The 23193-nt window shown below is 32.8% G+C and overlaps 1 protein-coding gene across 1 annotated transcript; it reads right to left on the bottom strand.

Annotated features, from left to right (window-relative positions):
- Positions 1-451: 451 nt before the first annotated feature.
- LOC132549832 (choline transporter-like protein 2) lies at positions 452-22973 on the bottom strand. Its single transcript, XM_060213806.1, has 23 exons — positions 22952-22973; positions 17017-17065; positions 16591-16664; positions 15559-15637; positions 14941-15028; positions 14648-14746; positions 14166-14229; positions 13795-13942; positions 13317-13400; positions 12942-13054; positions 11979-12095; positions 11456-11487; positions 10846-10988; positions 9851-9986; positions 6761-6813; positions 4434-4610; positions 4009-4137; positions 3153-3222; positions 2775-2848; positions 2473-2543; positions 2113-2204; positions 862-946; positions 452-591 (listed from the first exon to the last, which is right to left on the bottom strand). Exons 1-23 carry the CDS (start codon positions 22971-22973, stop codon positions 452-454), a joined length of 2139 nt encoding a protein of 712 aa, XP_060069789.1.
- Positions 22974-23193: the final 220 nt, after the last annotated feature.

The following is a 23193-nucleotide window of genomic DNA, read 5'->3' as shown; positions in this document are numbered from 1 at the left end:
TGTTGTTGTTGTTGTTGTTGTTGTTGTTGTTGTTAGAAGGCGATCGAAAGTTGTATTTGTAGATAACGTGGTTCATTCCTTCAGACAGATATTGATAAACTAATGTGCAACACCAAGGGAAATAAGTAATCACAATTTCGAAGGGTTATATCATTTTATGAAACAATGACATAGATGTTATGATTGTCGGGCTTGCGTACCGTTGCCTCAGTCCTCTAAAGCACACGAAACCGAATCTAAGGGAAGAGGAAAAATCGACAACGCGATACAGACACAAAGAGTTTGATTATCAAGTCCTATATTCCATATAATACAAATATTCAATGCTTCTATTTACAATTCATTTGAGAAAGAATCTAATATCACAGTCATGTTTGTAATTTCACATCTACTTATCGTTCCTTCATAAAGCACTTGGAATCAGATACAGTTGCCACTAACAACATAAGATTCAAAAGTTATTGGATGCTCCAGCTCCTTTCTTCTGTTTGTCACTCATAATGACGTTTTTAACCCCAATCACTTTCATCAACTCCTTACTCATGAAGTAAGGTTTCTCAGAAGATCCGTCATTCATTTCAATATCTTCCACTGTAACGAATTCAAATTCAATAAAAGGTCATATCAAATTGTCGACATTTTTTACATAAATTTTCAACTCAGTATCTAAATTTTGAGTCGGCAAGTTCTTTATTACTATTTTATTTCATCATTTAAAATAGTCAAGGATCAGAAAGATATCATTCAGTAACATTTGAAACATTTTACTATAAAGTTAGACACAGGAGGACTAGGTATGCATTTTTACTACCAAGTCAAGAATAAATTTCGGTAAATTGATTAAGAATATATAATACGTACAGAAGCACATGAACAGCGTTGACAGTGCCATTGAGAAGACATCGAAGAAACACGAGGCGATGGCATAGGAGCACCCCAAAATAATCTGTTAAATAAAATAATACTCATTTATGTGTTGATACCTTCCTCATTTGTATTTATTTTAACAGTATTTTAAGCGTTAGAAGTTGTTTCCGTTTAACATTTAAGATATATATCACTTTATACATATAAAACATATGAAGATGACAGTATCTTATCAACAGGAACAGCGATATAATTTCAATTGAAGTTAACATTTCAATTTACCACTATATGGTAAACATATATTATCAATGTTAGACTATTTAGACTTGTCAGTATCAACAAAGGTTTAGTTATCAACAAGAGGTATGTGGGACTGAACAGTCATCCGACTATAAAGACAAACATATGAAGAGTCCAAATGGGCCTAAATTGCTCCATTATTCTACAGCTTACATTTTATACAATTTTGAAATGAATCCTGAACATGATACTACACACCATGACTCCTTACCTATTGCTTGTTAGAAAAGAAATTTTACAATCTCAACTCATTTTACACAAGATACCCTGAAAGTGGGTCAAAGTCTGTCATTTGAATACATCTGGAAGCCCTTCATCAAATTATGATACAGAAACAGTATCAACTGCTTCGAACAATTTATTATTTAGAAGTCGTTTGAAGATTTCAACATATGACCTTTAAACAAAGGGACAATTTCATTCTTTTAACCAACTCGGTAGTGATTAAGGTCAAATATCAGCAACGCAGGTCTTTTCGTTATTGAAAAGTTGCTTAAAGATTTTGACAAATTTGACACCAGTGACCTTGAAAGTGAGTCAATGTCAACAATATTAACAAACATGGTAGCCTTTGATACCAGTATGTTACAGATTAAATACCCACACATTTGGCTTTTTTGGTTTTTGAAAGGAAGTCGTTTTAAGATTTCAACACAATTGACTCCTGTGACCTTGAAAGTAGGGAAAGGAAATTCATTTTAAGAAACTTTGTAGCCCATTATCCCATTATGCTACAGACCAAATATTGGAAATCTGGGGCGTTTGATTATTGAGAAGAAATCATTTGAATGTAAATCACGGTGGACCGCGCAGGGTGCACGACGACGGACGAAACACAATGGCTTAAGGTCATCCTGACCCTTCGGGTCAGATGACCTAGAAGATTAAAAATATATCAAAGAATAAAATACATATTTAATATGACAAATATTGACAAAATCATACCAAAAATGGAAGAATGTAAACATCTGTCACGGAGTCATATCCGGTAATTAGGTATTCTGCAAGGTACTCAAAGGCATAAAACGCCAAAGCCTCTGCAACAATCACATAGAATTTCATCGTAAAACACTTTGTAATTAATATTATTCAGAACCGATATGTAATAATTAATTGGTATGTCATATTTCATTACTAACTGATTAACTCAGTGTATATATTACGCCGTTTGTCACGGTTGTTCGAATGTCACTAGAATAAAGTTCCACGGAATGTAAGATAATGTTTGAAAAAACTGAAGATATTTCTACACTAAGTATGATAATCAGGAAAACCGACATATAAATAATATTAATAATTACTTACCCGTAAGTCCGATGACGAGAAGTTTACCGACAAGAAGGACGAAGTCTGCCACTTTGTCTACTACAGCCACCCTGCCAAGATTTGATAAAGAAAATGATGATTGTTTTGAATACAAAAAAAAAACAACAACAACAAAAACTAGAGAAATCCAACCATATATTTAGTATGAAGTTGAATAAAGATTATCTCCAACACTTATTATTGAGAAATACAAGAATTTGATTTCGTATCTCTTAAGTGGACAAACAGTACTTCAGGAAATAGTATACACCTCTGGACATAAATCATACACAAAACCTTACCTGAGAATGTTTCGCATGATAGTGAAAAACGCATCTTTTGCAGAAAAACAGAAGTTCTTCCCGTGAATGGACATCTACGAAAGCAATGTAAAAATATATGAGAACTACATATGTGAAACCATACAATTTTGCCGATTGTATATGTAGATACGATACTGATAATCTTTACGTCGTAGGATGTAGTTCCTTAACTAAGATTACAAATATATCGACATATATGGAAAAGAGTTTTGATTTCTGAATTGATTTCTGAGGAATTATATTTTGTTTATATCAGACTTTTTACGCAAAAAAAAATTAATTTAACATAAAAATGATTATAAAAACACAGCAAGTTGATCTGCTGAAATCTATAATGTTAACAGTGTGTTGTTTTACCTGTATATATGCATTTTTTGTCAGGAATTTCAGGCACTTCTCCAAACACCAGAAACAACATTTCAAACACCTTAATGAAAAAACAGAATTACTTATATTATTCATTGTAATTTTCGTTGGTTGATTTTGTAAGAAAGAAATGAAAAATCACCAACTGACATCCAATTATAAAAAAAGTAAAACTTTCATAATTACAAATTCATTTTAACATAAATTTGATAACTGTGGGAGTGCTATATACAGTATTGGTGATAAAATGCACAGAAATGATAAGATAGGTATTCATGGTATCAAGTAGATATAAATTTATGGGAAATTAACATTCCTAATTGCAAATGCATCACATGAAGTAAGTTTTAAATTGGGAAAAACATTTAAAATTCGTAATGATAAATTAAATTTCATTAAAAGATTTTTTTCACATAAACGCTTTCGAGAAAAAAAGGATTTGTAACCATATCACATTACTTTCAAATAAAAAATTCCTGAGGGAGTATTTTGAAGAAGTGAGATAAGTATCATAAGTAATACTATTATATATATAGATGAGACAAATCTAAGTTAAAGTTAAAATTGGAATCGTGTATATCTTCTAAAACTGCTGTACAGAAGTCAGTGTTTAAACGAAACATCAGACTGTATTCGAATAAAATTCTACTTATTATTATTTATTATTTATAATCACACATTTGCTGTTAAACTTGAATTGTACTACTGTATCAGAAGTTGTATTATAACTGATCACGTAATTAAAGCCATTTTTCCTTGAGTATTGGATCACTCTTAAGAATTATGTTAAAATTTATACGAGTAAATTCCTTTTAACGAACCAATCGTGAAGAAAAAGACAACTTACTTGACAACGAATTTCGCTACCACATTTTCTCTGCCGCCCAGTTTGTGATCAAGATATTCCAGTATAACCCGGATCAACGCCACTACGGCAAGAATAAATGAGCCAAATGCCAGAGATCCTAGGTGGTACCTGTAACCAGTGAACGTATAAATTTTTTATACGAAACACTATGTGATTTTTTTGTTGTTATATTACTTGACTTGTCTAAATTATATTTGCTTAATCAGTGATCAATCACTAAAATAATATAGTAAAAAAGACAGAATAGTGAAGATTTCAAAAGTGTTATGGGAGGAAATAAAATTATTTTTAAATTAAAAGTGTTGTAAATGATCTTCTCTGTGATAAACAATAAGTATTGGGGATATTTTGTTTTGTTTCTTAAGACCTACTCTCCACTTTTTTTCTAGATTATGTACTGTTACCTGATTGCTCTCCACATGGCCGCAGCCAGAGGAAATACTGGAATATCTTTCGGCTTCTCAAATGCCCAATAATACGATGAGAATGCACCAGCTAACGTCAACTGCCCCAGTGCAATCACGAAGTTTATCATCCAAAAAAACATGAAGAGGGAAAATATTGCGGCATAAAAGACGAACCTGAAAGTGGAAAGAATGATTGATGCTATTCAACAACTTAAGTACAAAGTTTAAAATCTTGTTATTGTACAGTTTTATCACACTTTTACCTAGGTTGCTTATATTTCTTCATAATTCCTTAGTGATTCCATGGCTACTTTTTCTTTGCTACCATCCATAAGCTATCTAGATAATTAATTCGATATGACATTTTTTGGACAAAGCAATTAAGCTTGTTGTTTTTGGTAGCTTTTGTTGTGCAAATATATGTGATTTAGTTTCTATTTTCTTAATGTGAAATATTATATTTATTCACATGATCATTTGTCCTTTGCATTGTTGATATTATTTTCTCCTTTTTTAAAGTATGCTTAATGATTATCATTATTCTATACAAAGAATAATAATATCATAATGTCAAGCGTTTAAAAAAAGTTTATATAATACTGACACATTATTTTTTATCTTGTGTGCTGTAAATGTTTTTTGATGACATTCGATACGGATATATTTAATCCAAAATGGTGAAAAATCATTATCCATTCTGTTTTCAAGCCAGTAACTTAAAGGTCACTGGCGACAATATTATGCGTAGATATAATAGGGGTTGTACCTTGAATCGAGTTTTACCTTTCGATACAATTGCCGCCGAGAGCGTTCGGCTATAGGTGAGTTAGATTACCTGTCCGCTCTTCGGCTTTTTCCGAAAGCTTTCAGGAATCTTTGGAACCAATAATATGTGAGGTCAATTCCGCCACTCGGCGGTAGTAACACTTGTAAAGACAGTGGAAGTGTTATATAATGTGGTAGTTTTATAATCGGTCTTATTTCAGCAGTGATGGTACACTGTGTTGCATAGGGATATTATAAAACTAGTGAAAATCATATATGCAAAATTCTTAAATACAAAAGGATATGAAAGAAAATGCGAAACCAAACACAGCTGAGACAAGCAACAAGTAACGGATAAATCAGGTAGTCTTTTCAATATCTGCACAAAATGTTAATTAGAAGACACAAATCAAGTGCTGATATCCATTTCATGTCACTCATATACCTGGATGAACACCTCGACACACTTGGACACAAGTGTGGGACCAGGGTTACTACTTGGTCTTAAGACTTTCTAATATTTATATAGTTACCTGTATATTTTTATACAGTCGAAGCTAGCTTGGAAAAAGAATGGATATGGTACCATTATTATAAACCCTTTTGTTAACCATTATTTGTATCAGAATATAATTATTATTTTGCAGCCTTACCAGGTAAATTCACAATTCAATTAACTAATTAATATCCTGTCACGACCACTACCCCTTCGACCGGTAGATCTCTGGTGAATATTCGGATGGTCTAGGACAGTTGGGATTTAACAGAGATGAATAATGTGATTGTGTACCGAGAACATACAATTGGTATAAAACTTACACATACACCGAAAGTATGCCTCCTATCTGGATTTTAGACATAGACAATTTAAAATTAAATTTTGGGTCAGGCCGGTATTCTCGCCATAAATGACTGTTAACAGATAGGGTTTGTTCAATATGGGACTTAAAATATATAGAGGACGATCATCATTTTTAATTGTTTATCAGAGCTCATCTTTTTATAATAGATGAACAGTACTGACCAGGTTTTTTTTACCATTTATTAAATTACTGTACGCCTTTTATTTTTGCTGGCGTCGGCCAAACCACGTTACGATTACGATTCATCGCCTGAATCAGCAATACGTTGGGACTTGATCTGTTGTATTGTATTAATAAACTCTAACTCTCCGTTATCTTATAGTGCTGCACATGTTTATTTAATCAAATATATCCGATTTAATATACAGGGCCTTCATATATAACCAGTACTAATGAATTTGTATCTAGTGGCAGAATTGACGTCACAAACAATCGACCAATGATAATCCTTGGTTTTCAGAATAGAAATAACTCTAGATATTTCAACTTCCCCTGGTATTTACAGGTAATACTAGTGCTATCTGTACATCGCTTTATACACCAATCGCTATCTTAAGATATTATCTAATAAAAAAAGAAATAATGACCTTTTGTTTTCATTGCCGGTGATAAGTGATACTGATTAATGGTAATAAATCATGATGCATTGTTTTTGTTTATTGATGCAAAAATTGAAATAAGAATGTTTTATCTTACATCTCTTCATTATTCTCGAAGTAAGCGCACATGTCTGAAATGGAGGTGGTATTCTGAAAAGAAATACAGAAAATTGTATGATGACAAAAAACATCTAAAAGACTTGGATTCAGGTATACAAGATTAAGACAAGCATCAGATACCACAAAACACTTCACAAAACCAGAAATGACACTATAATGCTGCGGATTATTCTAATTTGTTAAAACCAAAAGAAAATGTATCTCTATGAAGAGTTTTACACAGGTTATCGTTGTCGAAAGTTTTGTTTTTACTTTTTTAGAGGAAAGGTTACAGAAAATAAAATGCATAAACGAATTTGTAGTCATTTTTAGGTAAAAACCCACAATATTTAGTCTCTCATACTATGTATAGATTTTGAAAAATTATATTTTCTTTTCCTACGAACTTGTGTGAATTTTGTATGGAATATATGATGCATACCTCACATGTCGATCCCATAAAGTTGTTTGCTTGACTCATAATCGCCTCGGTATTCCATTGACCATTTGTCCACGTGGTTGTCGTATTCTCGACACTCGTCATAGCCCGACCAGTTGAGGCTAGGAAGCTGAGGCAGAGGTTAAGGAATGGCCTCTTCATTTTTATCGGACTTTTTTTAAAAACTTTGATCAGGATTGAGCAGCCCCCAAATTGCAGTTACAATGATGGGAATAGTGGATTCGAAATGAGGGTAAGTGTTATGGAAAAGATACGTCAAGAAAGTGAAAATATAGGAACACAAGTGAAGCCTTAAATTGTTTGCCGTTAAATATCTCTAGAGCAATCTCAAAATGCTAAATAAGCTAGCTACAGTAACGCAATATGACACAACGCATTCTTTACTGGAAGAAGAATTTCAATGAGATGACCAAACGGAAGTATGGTACCGGTGTAGCAGGTATTGTGAATCACGCTGAAATTAACCAGATCAAAATACCATAATGGTGCTTCACTTTATCAAGCTGCACCGGGTTATCTCTCTCTTAAAAGAGCAGGAAAATTCCACAAGTTTACTGAATATTTCTCTGGATAGGAGGTATGATCTAAGGGGGGAAAACAAGAAAATACCAAAATGTCAACATTCAATCTCAAGTTCCATAAAACAAGGACAGAAAAACGCGACGAAAGAAATATTTCACAACTGAAAAAGTACTTCTGGAAAACGAAAATAAGACCCAGAAGAGTAAGCTTTGTCTGCTTCATCGACGCACGCGATATTTAAACCTCGGTCAATCCAGGTAAGTAATTTCATGTTTTTGAATGACTAAACGGTATGAAACAACGGAAACAACAGGTATACTAAAGAATATCAAACACGCCAAGCTTTTTATCGCAATAAGAAATAGAAAATTTCTCAGTGAGATTATTATGACGACCGCAAAATTTCCAAATGAATTTTATCAACTTGCATTTTTGAAACCATGTCTTACGAGTTTGTTCGTCAGTTGAGGACTTCTTGCAAGAAAATCGTGATAATGGGAATAGGACCTAGAATATCGAGTCAACTACGACGTGTAAAAATGATAGGTTGGGGATGAAGGGTGGTTGCTATCTAGAAATGGAAAATTCACATTAGGGAAACTGAATTTGAAAGATCTCAGAAATAAACTCAGATGTTGTCAACCAGAAACTCGATCATTTTTATGATTAAGTTATCCGTAGATGTTCCTTTGATTTGGACTTATATTTTACGAAATATGCTTCAGTATAGGTCACAACCATATTTATACCGCTGTTCACCTTTCTTGGAGAAGAAAGCTCTCATAAGAATATAACGAATGCGTTCTTTCACCTTAGAATGGTGTGTGGTAGTGCATATATTGGGAAAATATAATGTTCTTATATAAGAAATGATATTTTAGAAGAAAGAACACTTCCACTGCGTAAAAAATATGACACGACGAATGTTTAATCCTACAGACTATTTTTGTTGCTTTTTTTCCAGAGTGTTAACATATTAAAATATTTAAAATGCATCTGTTTCTTAGAAATAGTGATATATTTTTAAAAGTGTTCCAATATCAGGGGAAAAGTAAAATGTATCGCTGCTGAGCTTCAAATCCCAAGCCATAACTGACATTTTCATTGTTTAGCTACAGTACCGTTAATTTGTCGACTGTTTAATCCACAGTACATGTAGCAAATAGCCTGAAAACAATCCGTTAGAAGCTTGTTAAGTTTCTGAAGTAGCTATATATAGTCGTTTAAAAACTTACTTTTCAAACGAAAATGAAATCGCGAGCCATGGGGAACAGATAATTGGATCTTATAACGTATAATTAAGTGAGTAACCCTTGAACAATGTCCCTAAGTGCTCAGATCATCTCGGTGACTGTTTTAACATTACGGTATAAACATTCGGATCATTCTATAAATAATTATTTAACAAATTAAACGTTTATAAGTACATATATATAACCGTATTTTTGGGGTTTGTTACACATGATACAGTGGTCGGGGTGAAACATTTCATTAAAAAAAAATACTTATCATTCTGATAACTTTCCGATCAAAGTAAAAGTCTGTGTAAATCTGTTGCAAAGTAAAGCTTTTTCATACCGGAAATTACCTGTATATAAGCATACATCATTTATTCAACCATCAGGAGACATCTTTACAGAAATAATATCAATATCCATTCTAAGTGATTATTAATATATTCTGGAAATATTTAGCGGGGGGTGGGGGGGAGTTATCAACCCAACTCAGTATCAGTAATTTGATAGTATCCAATATATATTAAAAGGTTATTTACAGTTTGTTAAAGAGAGATAACTCATGACAGCTAGGATTGAAATTTAAATAGCGTATTTCTCTGTGTGATCATATCATCTTATTTAACCAAGATGTACTCGGATCAGTTGTCGATACGGTCATTAACATAGAAAATAGTATCAATATAATATAATAACTTACTTACATATTTTTTCTTGACCTTGGTTTTGATCTTCGAATAACAGTAGTAGCGACTGAAAAGTTACATGTGAACAGAAAGAAAGGACACTATAAATCACAATAACATATCATAGAAATACAGAATTCCCCACCAATTTTGCTTTCAATTTTTACAAAATAATCTAGCCTTACTTGATTTCTGTTGAAATTCATCAATATCAAATAAAAAGGATACGCCGCAAATATCATGAAGTAGGCAACAACTAAGACTTGAAGTCCCATTATTAATATCGGGAAAGCCAGTGTTGTCAATATCCCGCCGACGGCTCTGAAAATAAATCAACATCAAAAATATGTTAAGCTTATTCTTTTCAGTTTCAAAACCATTTGATATTTGTTCCATATAGTTTCTTAATACAACATTTAGTCATGTCTAATCGCATTTATGAATATCGTAACTTATAACCGATGTTTATTTGGAAATGAAAAATTACAGCTGAAGTTATTCATTTGATACCAATTTAATCATACTTTTACTCTTACAGATGGTTATATTAATAAGGTTTTGATTTCATGGTGTTTTATTACTACGTGATATATAAAATTCCTTAAGTACATCAGTATGGAATTCGGTCATGATGTTCATTTCATCCCAGATTGGTGAAACGAAGGATTTTCAGTTCTACCGAGTATCTGGCGAGAGGAAAATCAAAATGAACATGGAAATAGAATTTGGTTGGGGTTTCTTTTGGCTTTGTTCCCATGGTAACACAAAAATATGAAAAAATGAAATGTCAGTAGCAAAAGGCACGACTAGGGTACTAACTTAATATATACAGCAAGATCTGTGTAGTTGGGTCTTGATGTTAAAGCCCGGAAAAGCCATCGGACGGATGGACACACACACGCACGTACGAACGGAGCCCAAATTAATATCCCCCGAAAACGCGTTTCGCATTGGATAAAAAGGATTCGAGTTCAATCTCTTATTATTTAATTCTTATCATTATTACATCATTGTTTAAATACGTTTTGCTGCATATGTATAGTCTTTATTGTGACTTCATAACACTAACTGTAAATGTTTAATACTGATCCATAAGCACCTTATGTCCGCTAACATAACGAAATATTTTATACTGCTCTGATGTTGTTCTACTGTAGCATTATCTCCTGTTTTCATCTACCTGCTAGCTTCTTTCATCAGACCGATAGCTATCCTTATCCTCGTAAACAGGAATAAGACCATAACCAGTACAATGACGAATAACACCATGGCCACAATAGCTGTAAAGAAACAGAGCGTGATAAATACAAAACGTGTGAAATACTTATGACATGATAAATGTGAAAAAAATAATTTCCATTATCTTCGCGTCATGAAATACTATACTATATAACAAATTACCAAAGCTTAAATCTCTGTTATCAGGGAAATTAGTCAAATATCAAAAACGTTGCAAGTCTCTCATTCATCGCATTCCTATCAGGCATAACATGGACGGTATCAAATCTGGAATTGCGAGAATTGTTTTGATTAACATCGCAAAAAATTCATAATCATAATCCAAACTCAAATTTTATCAAACAATGACAAAATAAGAACAACAGAAAGATTAAACGGAGAGTCCTGAAATAGTATTAGGAGAAAACGGACATGTGTTCCGGAAGAGTACGCATATTTTGCTTCATCGACGACACAACGGAACCAACAAGCAAACGTGCATCAAACATATCCAGCTTAATATCACACAAAGAGAATATTTCTCGTTGAGATCACTATGGCGACCATATAACTTCCTCATAATTTTCATCAACTTCCATCGTCCCTGTGTTACAGGTTTGTCCATAAGTTAACGATTTCTTGACAAAAATCATGATAATGGGAACAGGCCTTATGTAAATACTAAAAGTTGGAGATGCAGACGAAATAATGATATTTTACTTTCTAAATACATTTTTTTTATAAACAAATGATATCATTTGATTTTTAATGGCTAAATATAGCATCGAAGAAACAACAACTTAAAGAGTTAAAAAAAAATGTCGAATATCTAGGCAATATAAACCATCCTTGTCTACAAACAAATAAACGAAGAATTTCACTTATAAAACATCAGAGCAAAAGAATTTAAGGTTTCTTGCCCTTGTCACAAGACAAAGCCATTAATAATTAATGAACGACATGTGTTGAACAAAAATGCTTCTCCTAGATTTCTCTGGACTGATTAGGATTCCGATGCTTATTAAATAAATAATACATCATGGTTTACCATGTAGATGAATTTCAGTCATTGAAAATCAATGTAATTGAACATACCAAGCCCGAGATACATATTCGATTTCGAATAATATATTCCTCCTTCGGCGATGGCGATGAACATCTCATCATTGTCCCCTTCAGGGTCGACGTAAGCCATCAGGAAGTAAAAAGACGCTGAAGAATATAACCGCAACATCAACAAAGCAAAGAAATCCTAATTAAGAATCTTATATAAATGTTTGGTAAAAGAAATTAAGAATCATTATCAATTTTCTGAAACGAACACTGTATCAATTCAATTAACCAGAGACTGGAGGCGAATATTTCAGACCTGAGGTGAGTATTTGAGACCTGAGGTGAGTATTTCAGACCTGAGGTGAGTATTTCAGACCTGAGGTGAGTATTTCAGACCTGAGGTTAGTATTTCAGAAGCAAAGATTACTTTTGTTTAACTCTTACATTCTAGATGCCAACATTGAATTCTTCAATTTTAGAATGAACAATGATGTACTCAAGGGATAAAGAAACGCAGGGTGACATTATTTGCAATATCTTGCGAACCCGTTGTTCAACAATAATTCTTGGAAGAATGGGCCAACATCCCAATGAAGAGGATAAAGTCACTAATGAACTCCATGCCTGTGGAGAGAGCGAATGGGGAACATACCCGATATTGACTAGCCAGCTCCATAAATCAGTCCATTTCGATCTCAGATTACAGAATCCTCTTTCAGTTCCTTTCATTTACTTCTAAATCACTTACCAGATACATTTCGTTGATTTTGCAGTTTGTTCTGTATGGATTCATCTTCATTCTTACTTTCAAACATTGAACATTATACTCAGCGTCTTGCCTAGAGGCATCTTCAAAGTTTAGCCTGCGTTTCTTTATTGCTTGAGTATAGATTTCCAAAATAGTATTTCTACGAACCCCCTCAGTGAAATGTTTATACTGTATTACACTGATCACAAAAATATGTCAAAAAAAAAAAAAAAAAAAAGGTAAGGTAAGTAAGGTACCATATCCAAACGCTCCCAACATTCCGAAGATTGTGAACCACACGATGAAACCAGCCATTAAGCGAAGCAACACGATGTAAATCAGAGATAGTATCATGGCAATAATCATGAAACTGAAATGCAGAAGAAAAACATATTTTTTTATCATCATTTTCTCAAAATTCCCAGTTGAATCTCACTTGTAGGAATCAAGAGGGAACCTATGTACTTTTACTTACTCTCTAAACCAAAGCTATAGGTAATTAACATGATAAAGTCGTGTTTAAGTTGGTCGTTTAAGCCTCTCATTTAGGTCATGGGTGACATAAATTCAAGATCCGTGTAATAAGAGTAACACATAGTATAGTATGTAAGATTTAAGCGTAGAACACTTACATAATGATTATCCACCATGTATTCAATATATCAGCCATAATCTTCTCGGCATACTCCTTAGCCAATATGAACGCACCAAAAACACTGCCAGAAAATGAATTATATATTAGTTTACATATGTTTTTCTTTTTGTGTTTTTATTCTGTGAAATTCCAGTACTAGAACTAATTTTCTGTTTTTTTAAAAGTATTGATTGCGTTGTTCGTTTCTGTAAAGTATTTTCTCATATCCGATTCCTTTTTCAATGGCAATCATCTTTTAATAACTATGGTAACTTCAGTTCCATAAAATCCATGCTTCAACTTAAAATTGAGGAAAAACTGAGATAAGGACAAATATCAACAAGACAAAAGAAATTTTATCACGGAATACGTTTAAAGAAGATAAAATTGTGCAGCCTGTATAGCGATTGGTAAATTATCAAACTACGGAATCATGCAACGTTTTAAACAGTATGTGTTACATTTGTTATACATACTCCAATCCCTCGGCTAATATACTATTCGTCAATGTTGTGCCATCCTTGTCGGTCAGAACAGTGGTGGCACTACTGTCAAGATTTTCGTTAAGGTTTCCGATGCCAGTTAAAACGTCCAGCAGCACATTCGGCACACACCGGCGGATTACTGCACATCAAAAATATGGTTCACCAGGTAACCCTTTTTTTATTAAAATGTAGTTAAAACATTATTTTAAAATCGAAATAATCACAATTTCTAATAATTTTTATTTTTACATTCTTTACATTGATGATTCATTAATACACAACTTTTTTTCATATTTTTGAATATATGATTCTTATGATTTACACAAAAGAGAAATTGTTGAAGATCAAGGTAGAACACTTGCTTGGAGAGCTGGCGAGAAAGTAGGCAGGGCACGAGTCGTCAGATACCAGCTGGTAAACATCTTTCTGCAATCGAAACGTACTATCAAATTGTCTTTGTTACATTAAAATATTGGAACTTAAACAGATATAAACAATCAAATTATTTAACTCAAAAGAAGTTTGTTTCCTTAAACAAAAACCCAACAAAACGTCCCAATAAGGAGATTTTTTATTGTGTATATGTGAAATTTGAGATTGGGGGTGGGGGTGGCATGTGCGTGAATGCTGAATGAGGTTTTGTATCTAAATAGAAACACAATTGAATCGAATCAGGAGTTTTTATACTGAGATCACCAATACCGTAAACCAGAACAACTAATATTTGGCAATTCACAGCCATGACATCTATAGTTCAGCATCTAACCATAGGATCATTAATATGTTAATTGATGCCTTTAACTTTAAGCTCGAAGTTCGCGCAAATATCTCCGATATTACTTACGGTCATATCAGCGGAGGTTTTACAGTATCTCAAATCAGTGACGCTTTGCACATCTGTTAATACCGAATAGTAGTTGGATGGACACGTAGTGACGCAAATCTGAAAGGCCAAGAAAAATACACCATTTACTGTTCCCCTGATGTGACATTTTAAAGACAGCTGTTTCCTTGACGTCATTTGATTACAGACAATACTTAAGCGTTGACATAAATAAACAGTATAATGAAAGGAAACAAAATGGTATTTTGAAATATATGGTTACATTTCTACATGAATTGTGTTTTGTTACATACCTGTGGTGAAGGACAACCGACCAGGAAGGCGGCTATCCCTGACTTCGCACACTGAATGATATCGAAATAGAACAGATATTCTTTCCCTCTGAAAATAAACATAGCATAACAATTATGAACTTCGAGCAATTTTACTCTCAGATCGCATTGAAAAAGATTGGTTTTAGGTTTGTTTGTAGTATATCTCAATTTTATGACCAATCAATTAGGTTGATAATCGTATCAGTATAATATCATGAGAAACATTATCAACAATATAACCTTGCTGACTTAATTAAACAGTTTATTTGTTCAACATTACACACTGGACTGGACACGTGAGCACGACTTCCTCTGACATTTATTGACAGCTTTTAACGTTGTTTATATACATCTTTTATTTTTAAATATAATAACAAATTCCTTTTTACATAAAACTATTACAATTTTAAACTAATATTTTTTAAATTTTTCATCAAACCTAGGAAGCGACTGAAAAACTCTAAAGTGACAGAAATGACAATTCTAGATGGGGTTTCGGTGCACTAGCCTCTTATGTTACTTCGTAATTTCTTTATATTAGTAATAGATAACAAGACTTACTTGATATCTGACAACAATATTAAATATTACACTTACGCATTAACTCCCGATCCACACATGACGCCTTCGGAATCCACGGGATATAATAACAACAATGGATTGCCGTTCATGAATGCTGTTACAGAGAAATGTTTTATTATGGACATATGATTCAGATGATTTACAAGACGACAATATGGAAATAACTTTATCTGTTGCTATTTTGATTTGATGACGTCTTTCCTACTGATCAAGTTGTCTATCTTTGTTTATTAAGTTTTGTGTGTGTGGAGGAGAGGGAGGTGTCTGTAGTTTCATTTTCAGATTTTGCGTGAATGGTGTGTTCAGAGAGTTATCATCAATATAGAAGAGTAAACAAAAACATATCCTTTGTCACACACATGCAAATGACATATAAGTAATAATCCGGTCAGAATCCATAACTGTTTTTAAAACTGAATATATGACCATATATTATACAGCAAATGTGTATCACCTCCTGATTAAATTTGCAATATTTGTTTCCGCATTCACACAAAGCATCAAGTTTTAAGATTGTTTCTTTACCTCAGGAAACGGAATTTATCCTTACATTTGAGTTCACTTAATGTTGATTGTTCTATGTTGACCTCTATAATTCCTGAATGCATCGCTATGTACAGACACTCACAATTGCAATGTATATGTCGGATTTCTAAATGAGCAACTACTTTATTTTGCTCATCAACGATCACTTACTCTCAGTATTGTGTATTATGTAAAATTGGGAAAAGCATGTTTTTCGTATTTACTGAATAAAATTCTATACTATCAATGTACTTAAAGCATTCTAATCGTCAGAAAGTGATATCGGAGTATTTTCCTATCATTATTTCAAAAACTCAAGTTTTTCGTCTTTTTTTAATTTCAGTTAACGAATAAGTAACCTTCGCATTTGCCTCATAAAGTTTTACGTTGAGCGCATTTGTATGACTTATTATACATTCTATGTGCAAGAGTTTCTTTTTTATCTACCAGCATCAAAACAGTGAAATATATACTACAATATAGTCCGATTTATGTATTATCATTGATCATGAGCATGCTTACCATAAGCAGATATCAACAGGAGTAGGCCGAAGAAGATGAGGAAAATGAGACAACAGATGATATCTGTGCAAGATCTGAAAATAATTAATATATAAGTAAGTGGCCTTTTCTTCTCAAATCTGTTCATTAAGTACTCATATTTCCAATCATTCTCTCATTTTGTCCATCAGTTCGAAAAAAAGTTGTAAGATTTGAGCGGTATAGCATCATTCATACAAAGATATGCAACATGCTTAAGGAATATGTTACACTTTTATTATATCGAACAGAGACCCCTTTACACAATAACCATATTAAACTTCGCTTTGGTATGGAAAAGACAAACAAACATACAAACAAATATGTTCTACTTCATATCGAACAAGGATATAAAGTATTTTCCAATGAGATGAATCCCCCCATTTTTCTTATGAAAACTAATCCTACCTTTTTTTCAATGGTCCTTTGAAGCCAGGATCATGCTGTTTTGGTTTACCTGAAATCAAAAAACGCGTCCAAAAAGGTAAAAAATGTTTTAACAAACGTAATTCATATCCATACTTTTCTTCTAAACTCTGATGTTATTTAGCGCAATTAAAATGACGTTTTGCCAACAATGATAACTTGAAGTTATATATGGTGAAATCATGTACCAACAAGAATTATGAAGGATCGAGGGAACTCAATATCCACTCTATCTTATAGTAAATGTATAGCAGCATGAGTATTTTCATTCTATTTTGTAACCATGCCGATTTTTTGTTATACAATATGAGTATATTACTCATTTTACAATAAATGTTAAACAATTGTCTGTTTGATATCGTGATATAAACATAAGATTCTTCTGTTCCTCGCAACGGTACAAATTATGGAAAATCAAGTATACATCAGTGGAAATATTTAATTTAAATAAGTACGACATCACAATGGAGAAAATGTACAATCTTACATCATATTAATAATTATGTTAGTGAGACACTTTAGGATGAATTAAATATTCAAATATAGGAAGATACCTAGTCGTATCTTGTCTTGATCCAACTCTTTTTACACTAAACTATTATACTAGATTTGTATGGATTTGAACATTGATTATTTACTAGAAAACATTTAACATTGCCATTGTCACATAAGAGTTATACTTGGAACGAAACGTCACACCACGTGATTAGCTGTATTTGATAATTGGTTTACTTATTGATTGATGTGTGACTAGAACTATTATCTGTATTGGTTATGTAAGAACTGTACCATCATCTAGTCCGGTAAAATATTATAATTAGTGCTTGGTAAAAAAAACGAACGACTGATATTGCTTAAAGAAAATAAAGCAGTAGGTCTCGATTTGACTAGGAATTTCAAATGATACTACACGTATATTTATTCATTTGTAATTACAGCCTTACATGCAGATCATGCCAATTCTTTTGTGCGTGTTTTAAGTCTGAAGTATGGTTATTCTTCATTTTTGCAAATGAGAGCTCTATGTTGCTAAAACAGGTAAGTCAAAACCATAACACATGGCTTTGTTAAGGTTAACAATATACAATTCACGTTGTTTTAAATATACACAGTGATCGTGACCTATATCCCATAACCATTACGTAGGTAGACGATTTTATATGGATAAGTACAGTAAAGCTTGATAGTGAATTAATTTAATCATACAGCTGTTTTATCCTTCTGATGCTAAGAGACTAAATTTTGAAACCTGGAGAGTATCCAAACATGAGAGAGTCTTTTGAAAATTAAGTAGTTATTACATCTATAAGCTATTGATACTTGTACCTAATGTTAAGTTTGTTACACTAGATAATGAAATTCCATTACATTATCACTAAGACTAAATGTTAGGAAATATACTCTACACTTATAAAAATTATTGTAAAACCGACTCGGCGTATTAGCAGAAAGTTCACAAAATACTACAAGCTTGAATTGTGGGTTAAGTGCACCTCTATTTTTGTGTGAAACATTTCAATTTCCTAATTTCCTTTTTATTACATGATTTCTTTGTTATGCAGTGAATATACTCACATAGTGTTTTTGCGTATTACACATGAGTAATATAACTTATTGTGAAGTCACTTTATATAACGAAACGACGTTGCATATTCATAAGAATTAATTGTACTTATGACAGTTTCATCATCTGCGCTTCTGTGCATTTTACTTTGAAATGCTTTATATGGGGGAGGACGATTTGCCTTATACTGAAATAAAATCAATTTAAAGTTGAATCTAGATTTGATATTGATGTGATAAAATTTTGTTCATATTAAATGGTTTTCAACTTTTTCCAATAAAATGACATTTTAGATTTGTATTATATTGGATAGTTATAGTTTATGCTTTAAAAAACACACAAGTGAATAATTAATCATTTGATACATTAGAGACAGATAATGAACTGGACTGCATTCTTTAGCTGTTCCGTCCTTCTTTGGCTTGTTCCTTTGGTGTATTTTTATATCCAGGAGGCAAAAAAAGAAATGTGGAAATCTAGATTGAGAGATGTACGAGCCCCATGATTAAGTAAATCTCCCGATTGTTATTACAGAAATACAGATAGATTTGGACAAGTATATCATTGCCTATAATATGACTAGTTGGTTGTTAAAATTTTTCATTATAACAATTTTTATGAGTTCGTATGTAGTTTTCTTAATGCGTAATATTATTCACAATAAGTAATGAGAAATCGTCAGTATACAAGGTTACTTAAAATAAACTTCTTTTATGTGCGCAGTTTTAGGTGCTGCAGACGGGCAAATAACACAAGCATGAACAAATACTAGCCTTGTTATTATGACAGCTTTCAGAGCAAAGCAAAAATGTCACACGAAACAAAACGTTATCTCAAAAACGTCAAGTCTTACCATAGTCCTTTGTCTCTCCCCCTGAAATAGTAATAAGATTTTTTCCCAAAATAGGATTCAGACAATAGTGTTATAAAAACACATACAAAGGAAGATATGATAGTAAGCAATAGGCGCTCACTCCATATCGTTTTTCGCGTGAAATCAATTAAATGTATCAAGTTTCACACAAAAAACCAATGCATTGATGTCGCAAGTACCTTCAACCCTTTGAATCTGATTGGACTCTTCAAACGGCAGTTGAAAATTTGCGTAAAATCTCGTTATCATACAATTATTATATACTTTGATCAGTTAAAGCATTGCTTTGTCGTATAATCAATATTCTCCTTACTAATATTTATCACCATCAGTTACAGAGTCAACATTGTTCCTACTCATGTTATCAACATCAGTTACTGAATCAACATTGTTACTACTCATTTTTATTGTCAGTTACAGAGTCAACATTGCCCCTACTCATGTTATAAACATCAGTTACAGAATCAACATTGTCCCTACCCATGTTTATTGTCAGTGCCAGAATGAAGATTTTCCCTACTCATCATTATACCTAGTCAGAATTGTACTCTTATGTCACAGAGTCATAATTATACCTAGTCAGAATTATACTCATATGTCACAGAGTCATCATTATACCTAGTCAGAATTATACTCATATGTCACAGAGTCATCATTATACCTTCTCAGAATTATATTCATCGGTCACAGTCAACATTATACCTAGTCAGAATTATACTCATATTTCACAGAGTCATCATTTTACCTTCTCAGCATTATACTCATCGGTCACAGAGTCATCATTATACCTAGTCATATTTATACTCATCGGTCACAGAGTCATCATTATACCTACTCAGAATTATACTCATCGGTCACAGAGTCATCATTATACCTAGTCAGAATTATACTCATCGGTCACAGAGTCATCATTATACCTAGTCAGAATTATACTCATATGTCACAGAGTCATCATTATACCTAGTCAGAATTATACTCATCGGTCACAGAGTCATCATTATACCTAGTCAGAATTATACTCATATGTCACAGAGTCATCATTATACCTTCTCAGAATTATACTCATATGTCACAGAGTCATCATTATACCTAGTCAGAATTATACTCATATGTCACAGAGTCATCATTTTACCTTCTCAGAATTATACTCATATGTCACAGAGTCATCATTATACCTAGTCAGATTTATCCTCATCGGTCACAGAGTCATCATTATACCTAGTCAGAATTATACTCATCGGTCACAGAGTCATCATTATACCTACTCAGAATTATACTCATCGGTCACAGAGTCATCATTATACCTACTCAGAATTATACTCATATGTCACAGAGTCATCATTATACCTAGTCAGAATTATACTCATATGTCACAGAGTCATCTTTATACCTAGTCAGAATTATACTCATCGGTCACAGAGTCATCATTATACCTAGTCAGAATTATACTCATATGTCACAGAGTCATCATTATACCTAGTCAGAATTATACTCATAGGTCACAGAGTCATTACACAATTGTTATACCTACTCAGAATTATACTCATATGTCACAGAGTCATCATTATACCTACTCAGAATTATCCTCATCGGTCACAGAGTCAACATTATACCTAGTCAGAATTATACTCATATGTCACAGAGTCATCATTATACCTAGTCAGAATTATACTCATCGGTCACAGTCATCATTATACCTAGTCAGAATTATACTCATATGTCAGAGGTCATCATTATACCTAGTCAGAATTATACTCATATGTCACAGAGTCATCATTACACCTAGTCAGAATTATACTCATCGGTCACAGAGTCATCATTATACCTAGTCAGAATTATACTCATCGGTCACAGAGTCATCATTATACCTTCTCAGAATTATACTCATCGGTCACAGTCATCATTATACCTAGTCAGAATTATACTCATCGGTCACAGTCATAATTATACCTTCTCAGCATTATACTCATCGGTCACAGTCATCATTACACCTAGTCAGAATTATACTCATCGGTCACAGTCATCATTATACCGTCTCAGAATTATACTCATCGGTCACAGTCATCATTACACCTAGTCAGAATTATACTCATATGTCATAATTATACAGGTCATCATTACACCTAGTCAGAATTATACTCATATGTCACAGACAGTCATCATTACACCTAGTCAGAATTATACTCATCGGTCACAGTCATACCTTCTCATTATACCTTCTCAGCATTATACTCATCGGTCACAGTCATCATTACACCTAGTCAGAATTATACTCATCGGTCACAGTCATCTTTATACCTAGTCAGATTTATACTCATATGTCACAGAGTCATCATTATACCTAGTCAGAATTATACTCATATGTCACAGAGTCATCATTATACCTAGTCAGAATTATACTCATATGTCACAGAGTCATCATTATACCTAGTCAGAATTATACTCATATGTCACAGAGTCATTATAGTCATAGGTCACTGAATCGTCATTACACAATCGCCATGTTACAGAGTCGTCATTTTTCCTTCTAGAGTAATACTCGTCGGTTACAGACATCATTGTCCCTTCTCAAATTTGTCAGACTAAGTCACAGAATTATAAGCAATCGTACTCATTTCTTTTTTATAATAATCATTGCCCCTTTTTACTGTGTAAAAAAAGTTATAATAATAACAAAAATGTATTTACCTTGTCAGATAATACATACAAAAATAAACATAATTTTCTGATAAAAAATGACAAATTTTAGATATCTAGATATCAGATTATAAGGGTGTGTCTAATACTGTTAATCCGGGACAATAGATGTATCTAATAATATTGGTCGGGTAGCGCAGAGGTAACGGACTCCCTTTCATCTAGGCGTTCGTGGTTCACTCCTCGAGGAAAAGTGAACACGTATAGGGTCAATATGCCCGACCCTAGGGATTTTCTCCGAGGTACTCCGGTGTCACTACCACAGTAAATTCCTCATGCTTCCATGCAGGCCAACAACAATGACTGATTTAGGGTGATATCTTGTCCCTCAATTTTGGTGAATTTATATTTACTTGTTTATTTTTATAAATAGACAGTAAATGAAGGAACATAAAATCAAAATATCAATGAATGAATGGAGTATATAGACTTTGTAAGTAAACCCATCAACGTAGGATCAAATATTTACTTTATTCCTCTTTAAATAAGTTTCCAGGGTCCATTAAACTTGATATTTATTTCGCTTCATTGTGCAATCAAAGACACATTGAAAACTTACCTTTTTCATTTAACCTGAGTATGTTATATTTTGTAAAATAAACATATTTATTTAGTTATTTAAAGCAGTAATTAAACAAAAAGTAAAATAAATTGAATGTTGGACACAACCAATTAGCAAATGTTTTTATTATGGCTGAGGTTCATACCCCAAAATTCATAGTTTACATGTATATTTCTTACGTGATTATTTTACATACAAAATAAGATCGTTATTAACTTACCTTCGGGAGCAACCTTCGACATTTTTGTTTGTTGTTAATATCCGTATTCTTATATAAATCCACCACACTTTTTATCTATATAATATACGACAGACTCACATCTAAGATGGCGACTATACAGGTTGTACTTACTTATATATACCCTTACATTAGCCAAAAACTAAATGACATGCGTTTTAAAGAATTGTTTTTGAATTAGGGATTTTGATAGAAACACAATGGTTTAGACTAACTTAACTGAC

The sequence above is a fragment of the Ylistrum balloti genome, unplaced genomic scaffold, assembly GCF_031769215.1.
Source record: "Ylistrum balloti isolate Yb309-2 unplaced genomic scaffold, AGI_CSIRO_Ybal_v1 Utg370078, whole genome shotgun sequence".
Lineage (NCBI taxonomy): Eukaryota > Metazoa > Mollusca > Bivalvia > Pectinida > Pectinidae > Ylistrum > Ylistrum balloti.
Note: the sequence above shows the minus strand (reverse complement) of the source record. Positions and strands in the feature narration are given on the sequence as shown.

What these genes read in the sequence shown, in the direction of transcription:
- LOC132549832 (XM_060213806.1), bottom strand. Translation starts at nt 22,973, where the DNA reads ATGTCGAAGGTTGCTCCCGAAG. An exon ending in ATATTAGCCGAGGGATTGGA is followed by an intron (nt 13,401 to 13,794) that starts GTATGTATAACA and finishes ATTTTCTGGCAG; the next exon opens with TGTTTTTGGTGCGTTCATAT. An exon ending in AACGCTGTTCATGTGCTTCT is followed by an intron (nt 592 to 861) that starts GTACGTATTATA and finishes AATTCGTTACAG; the next exon opens with TGGAAGATATTGAAATGAAT.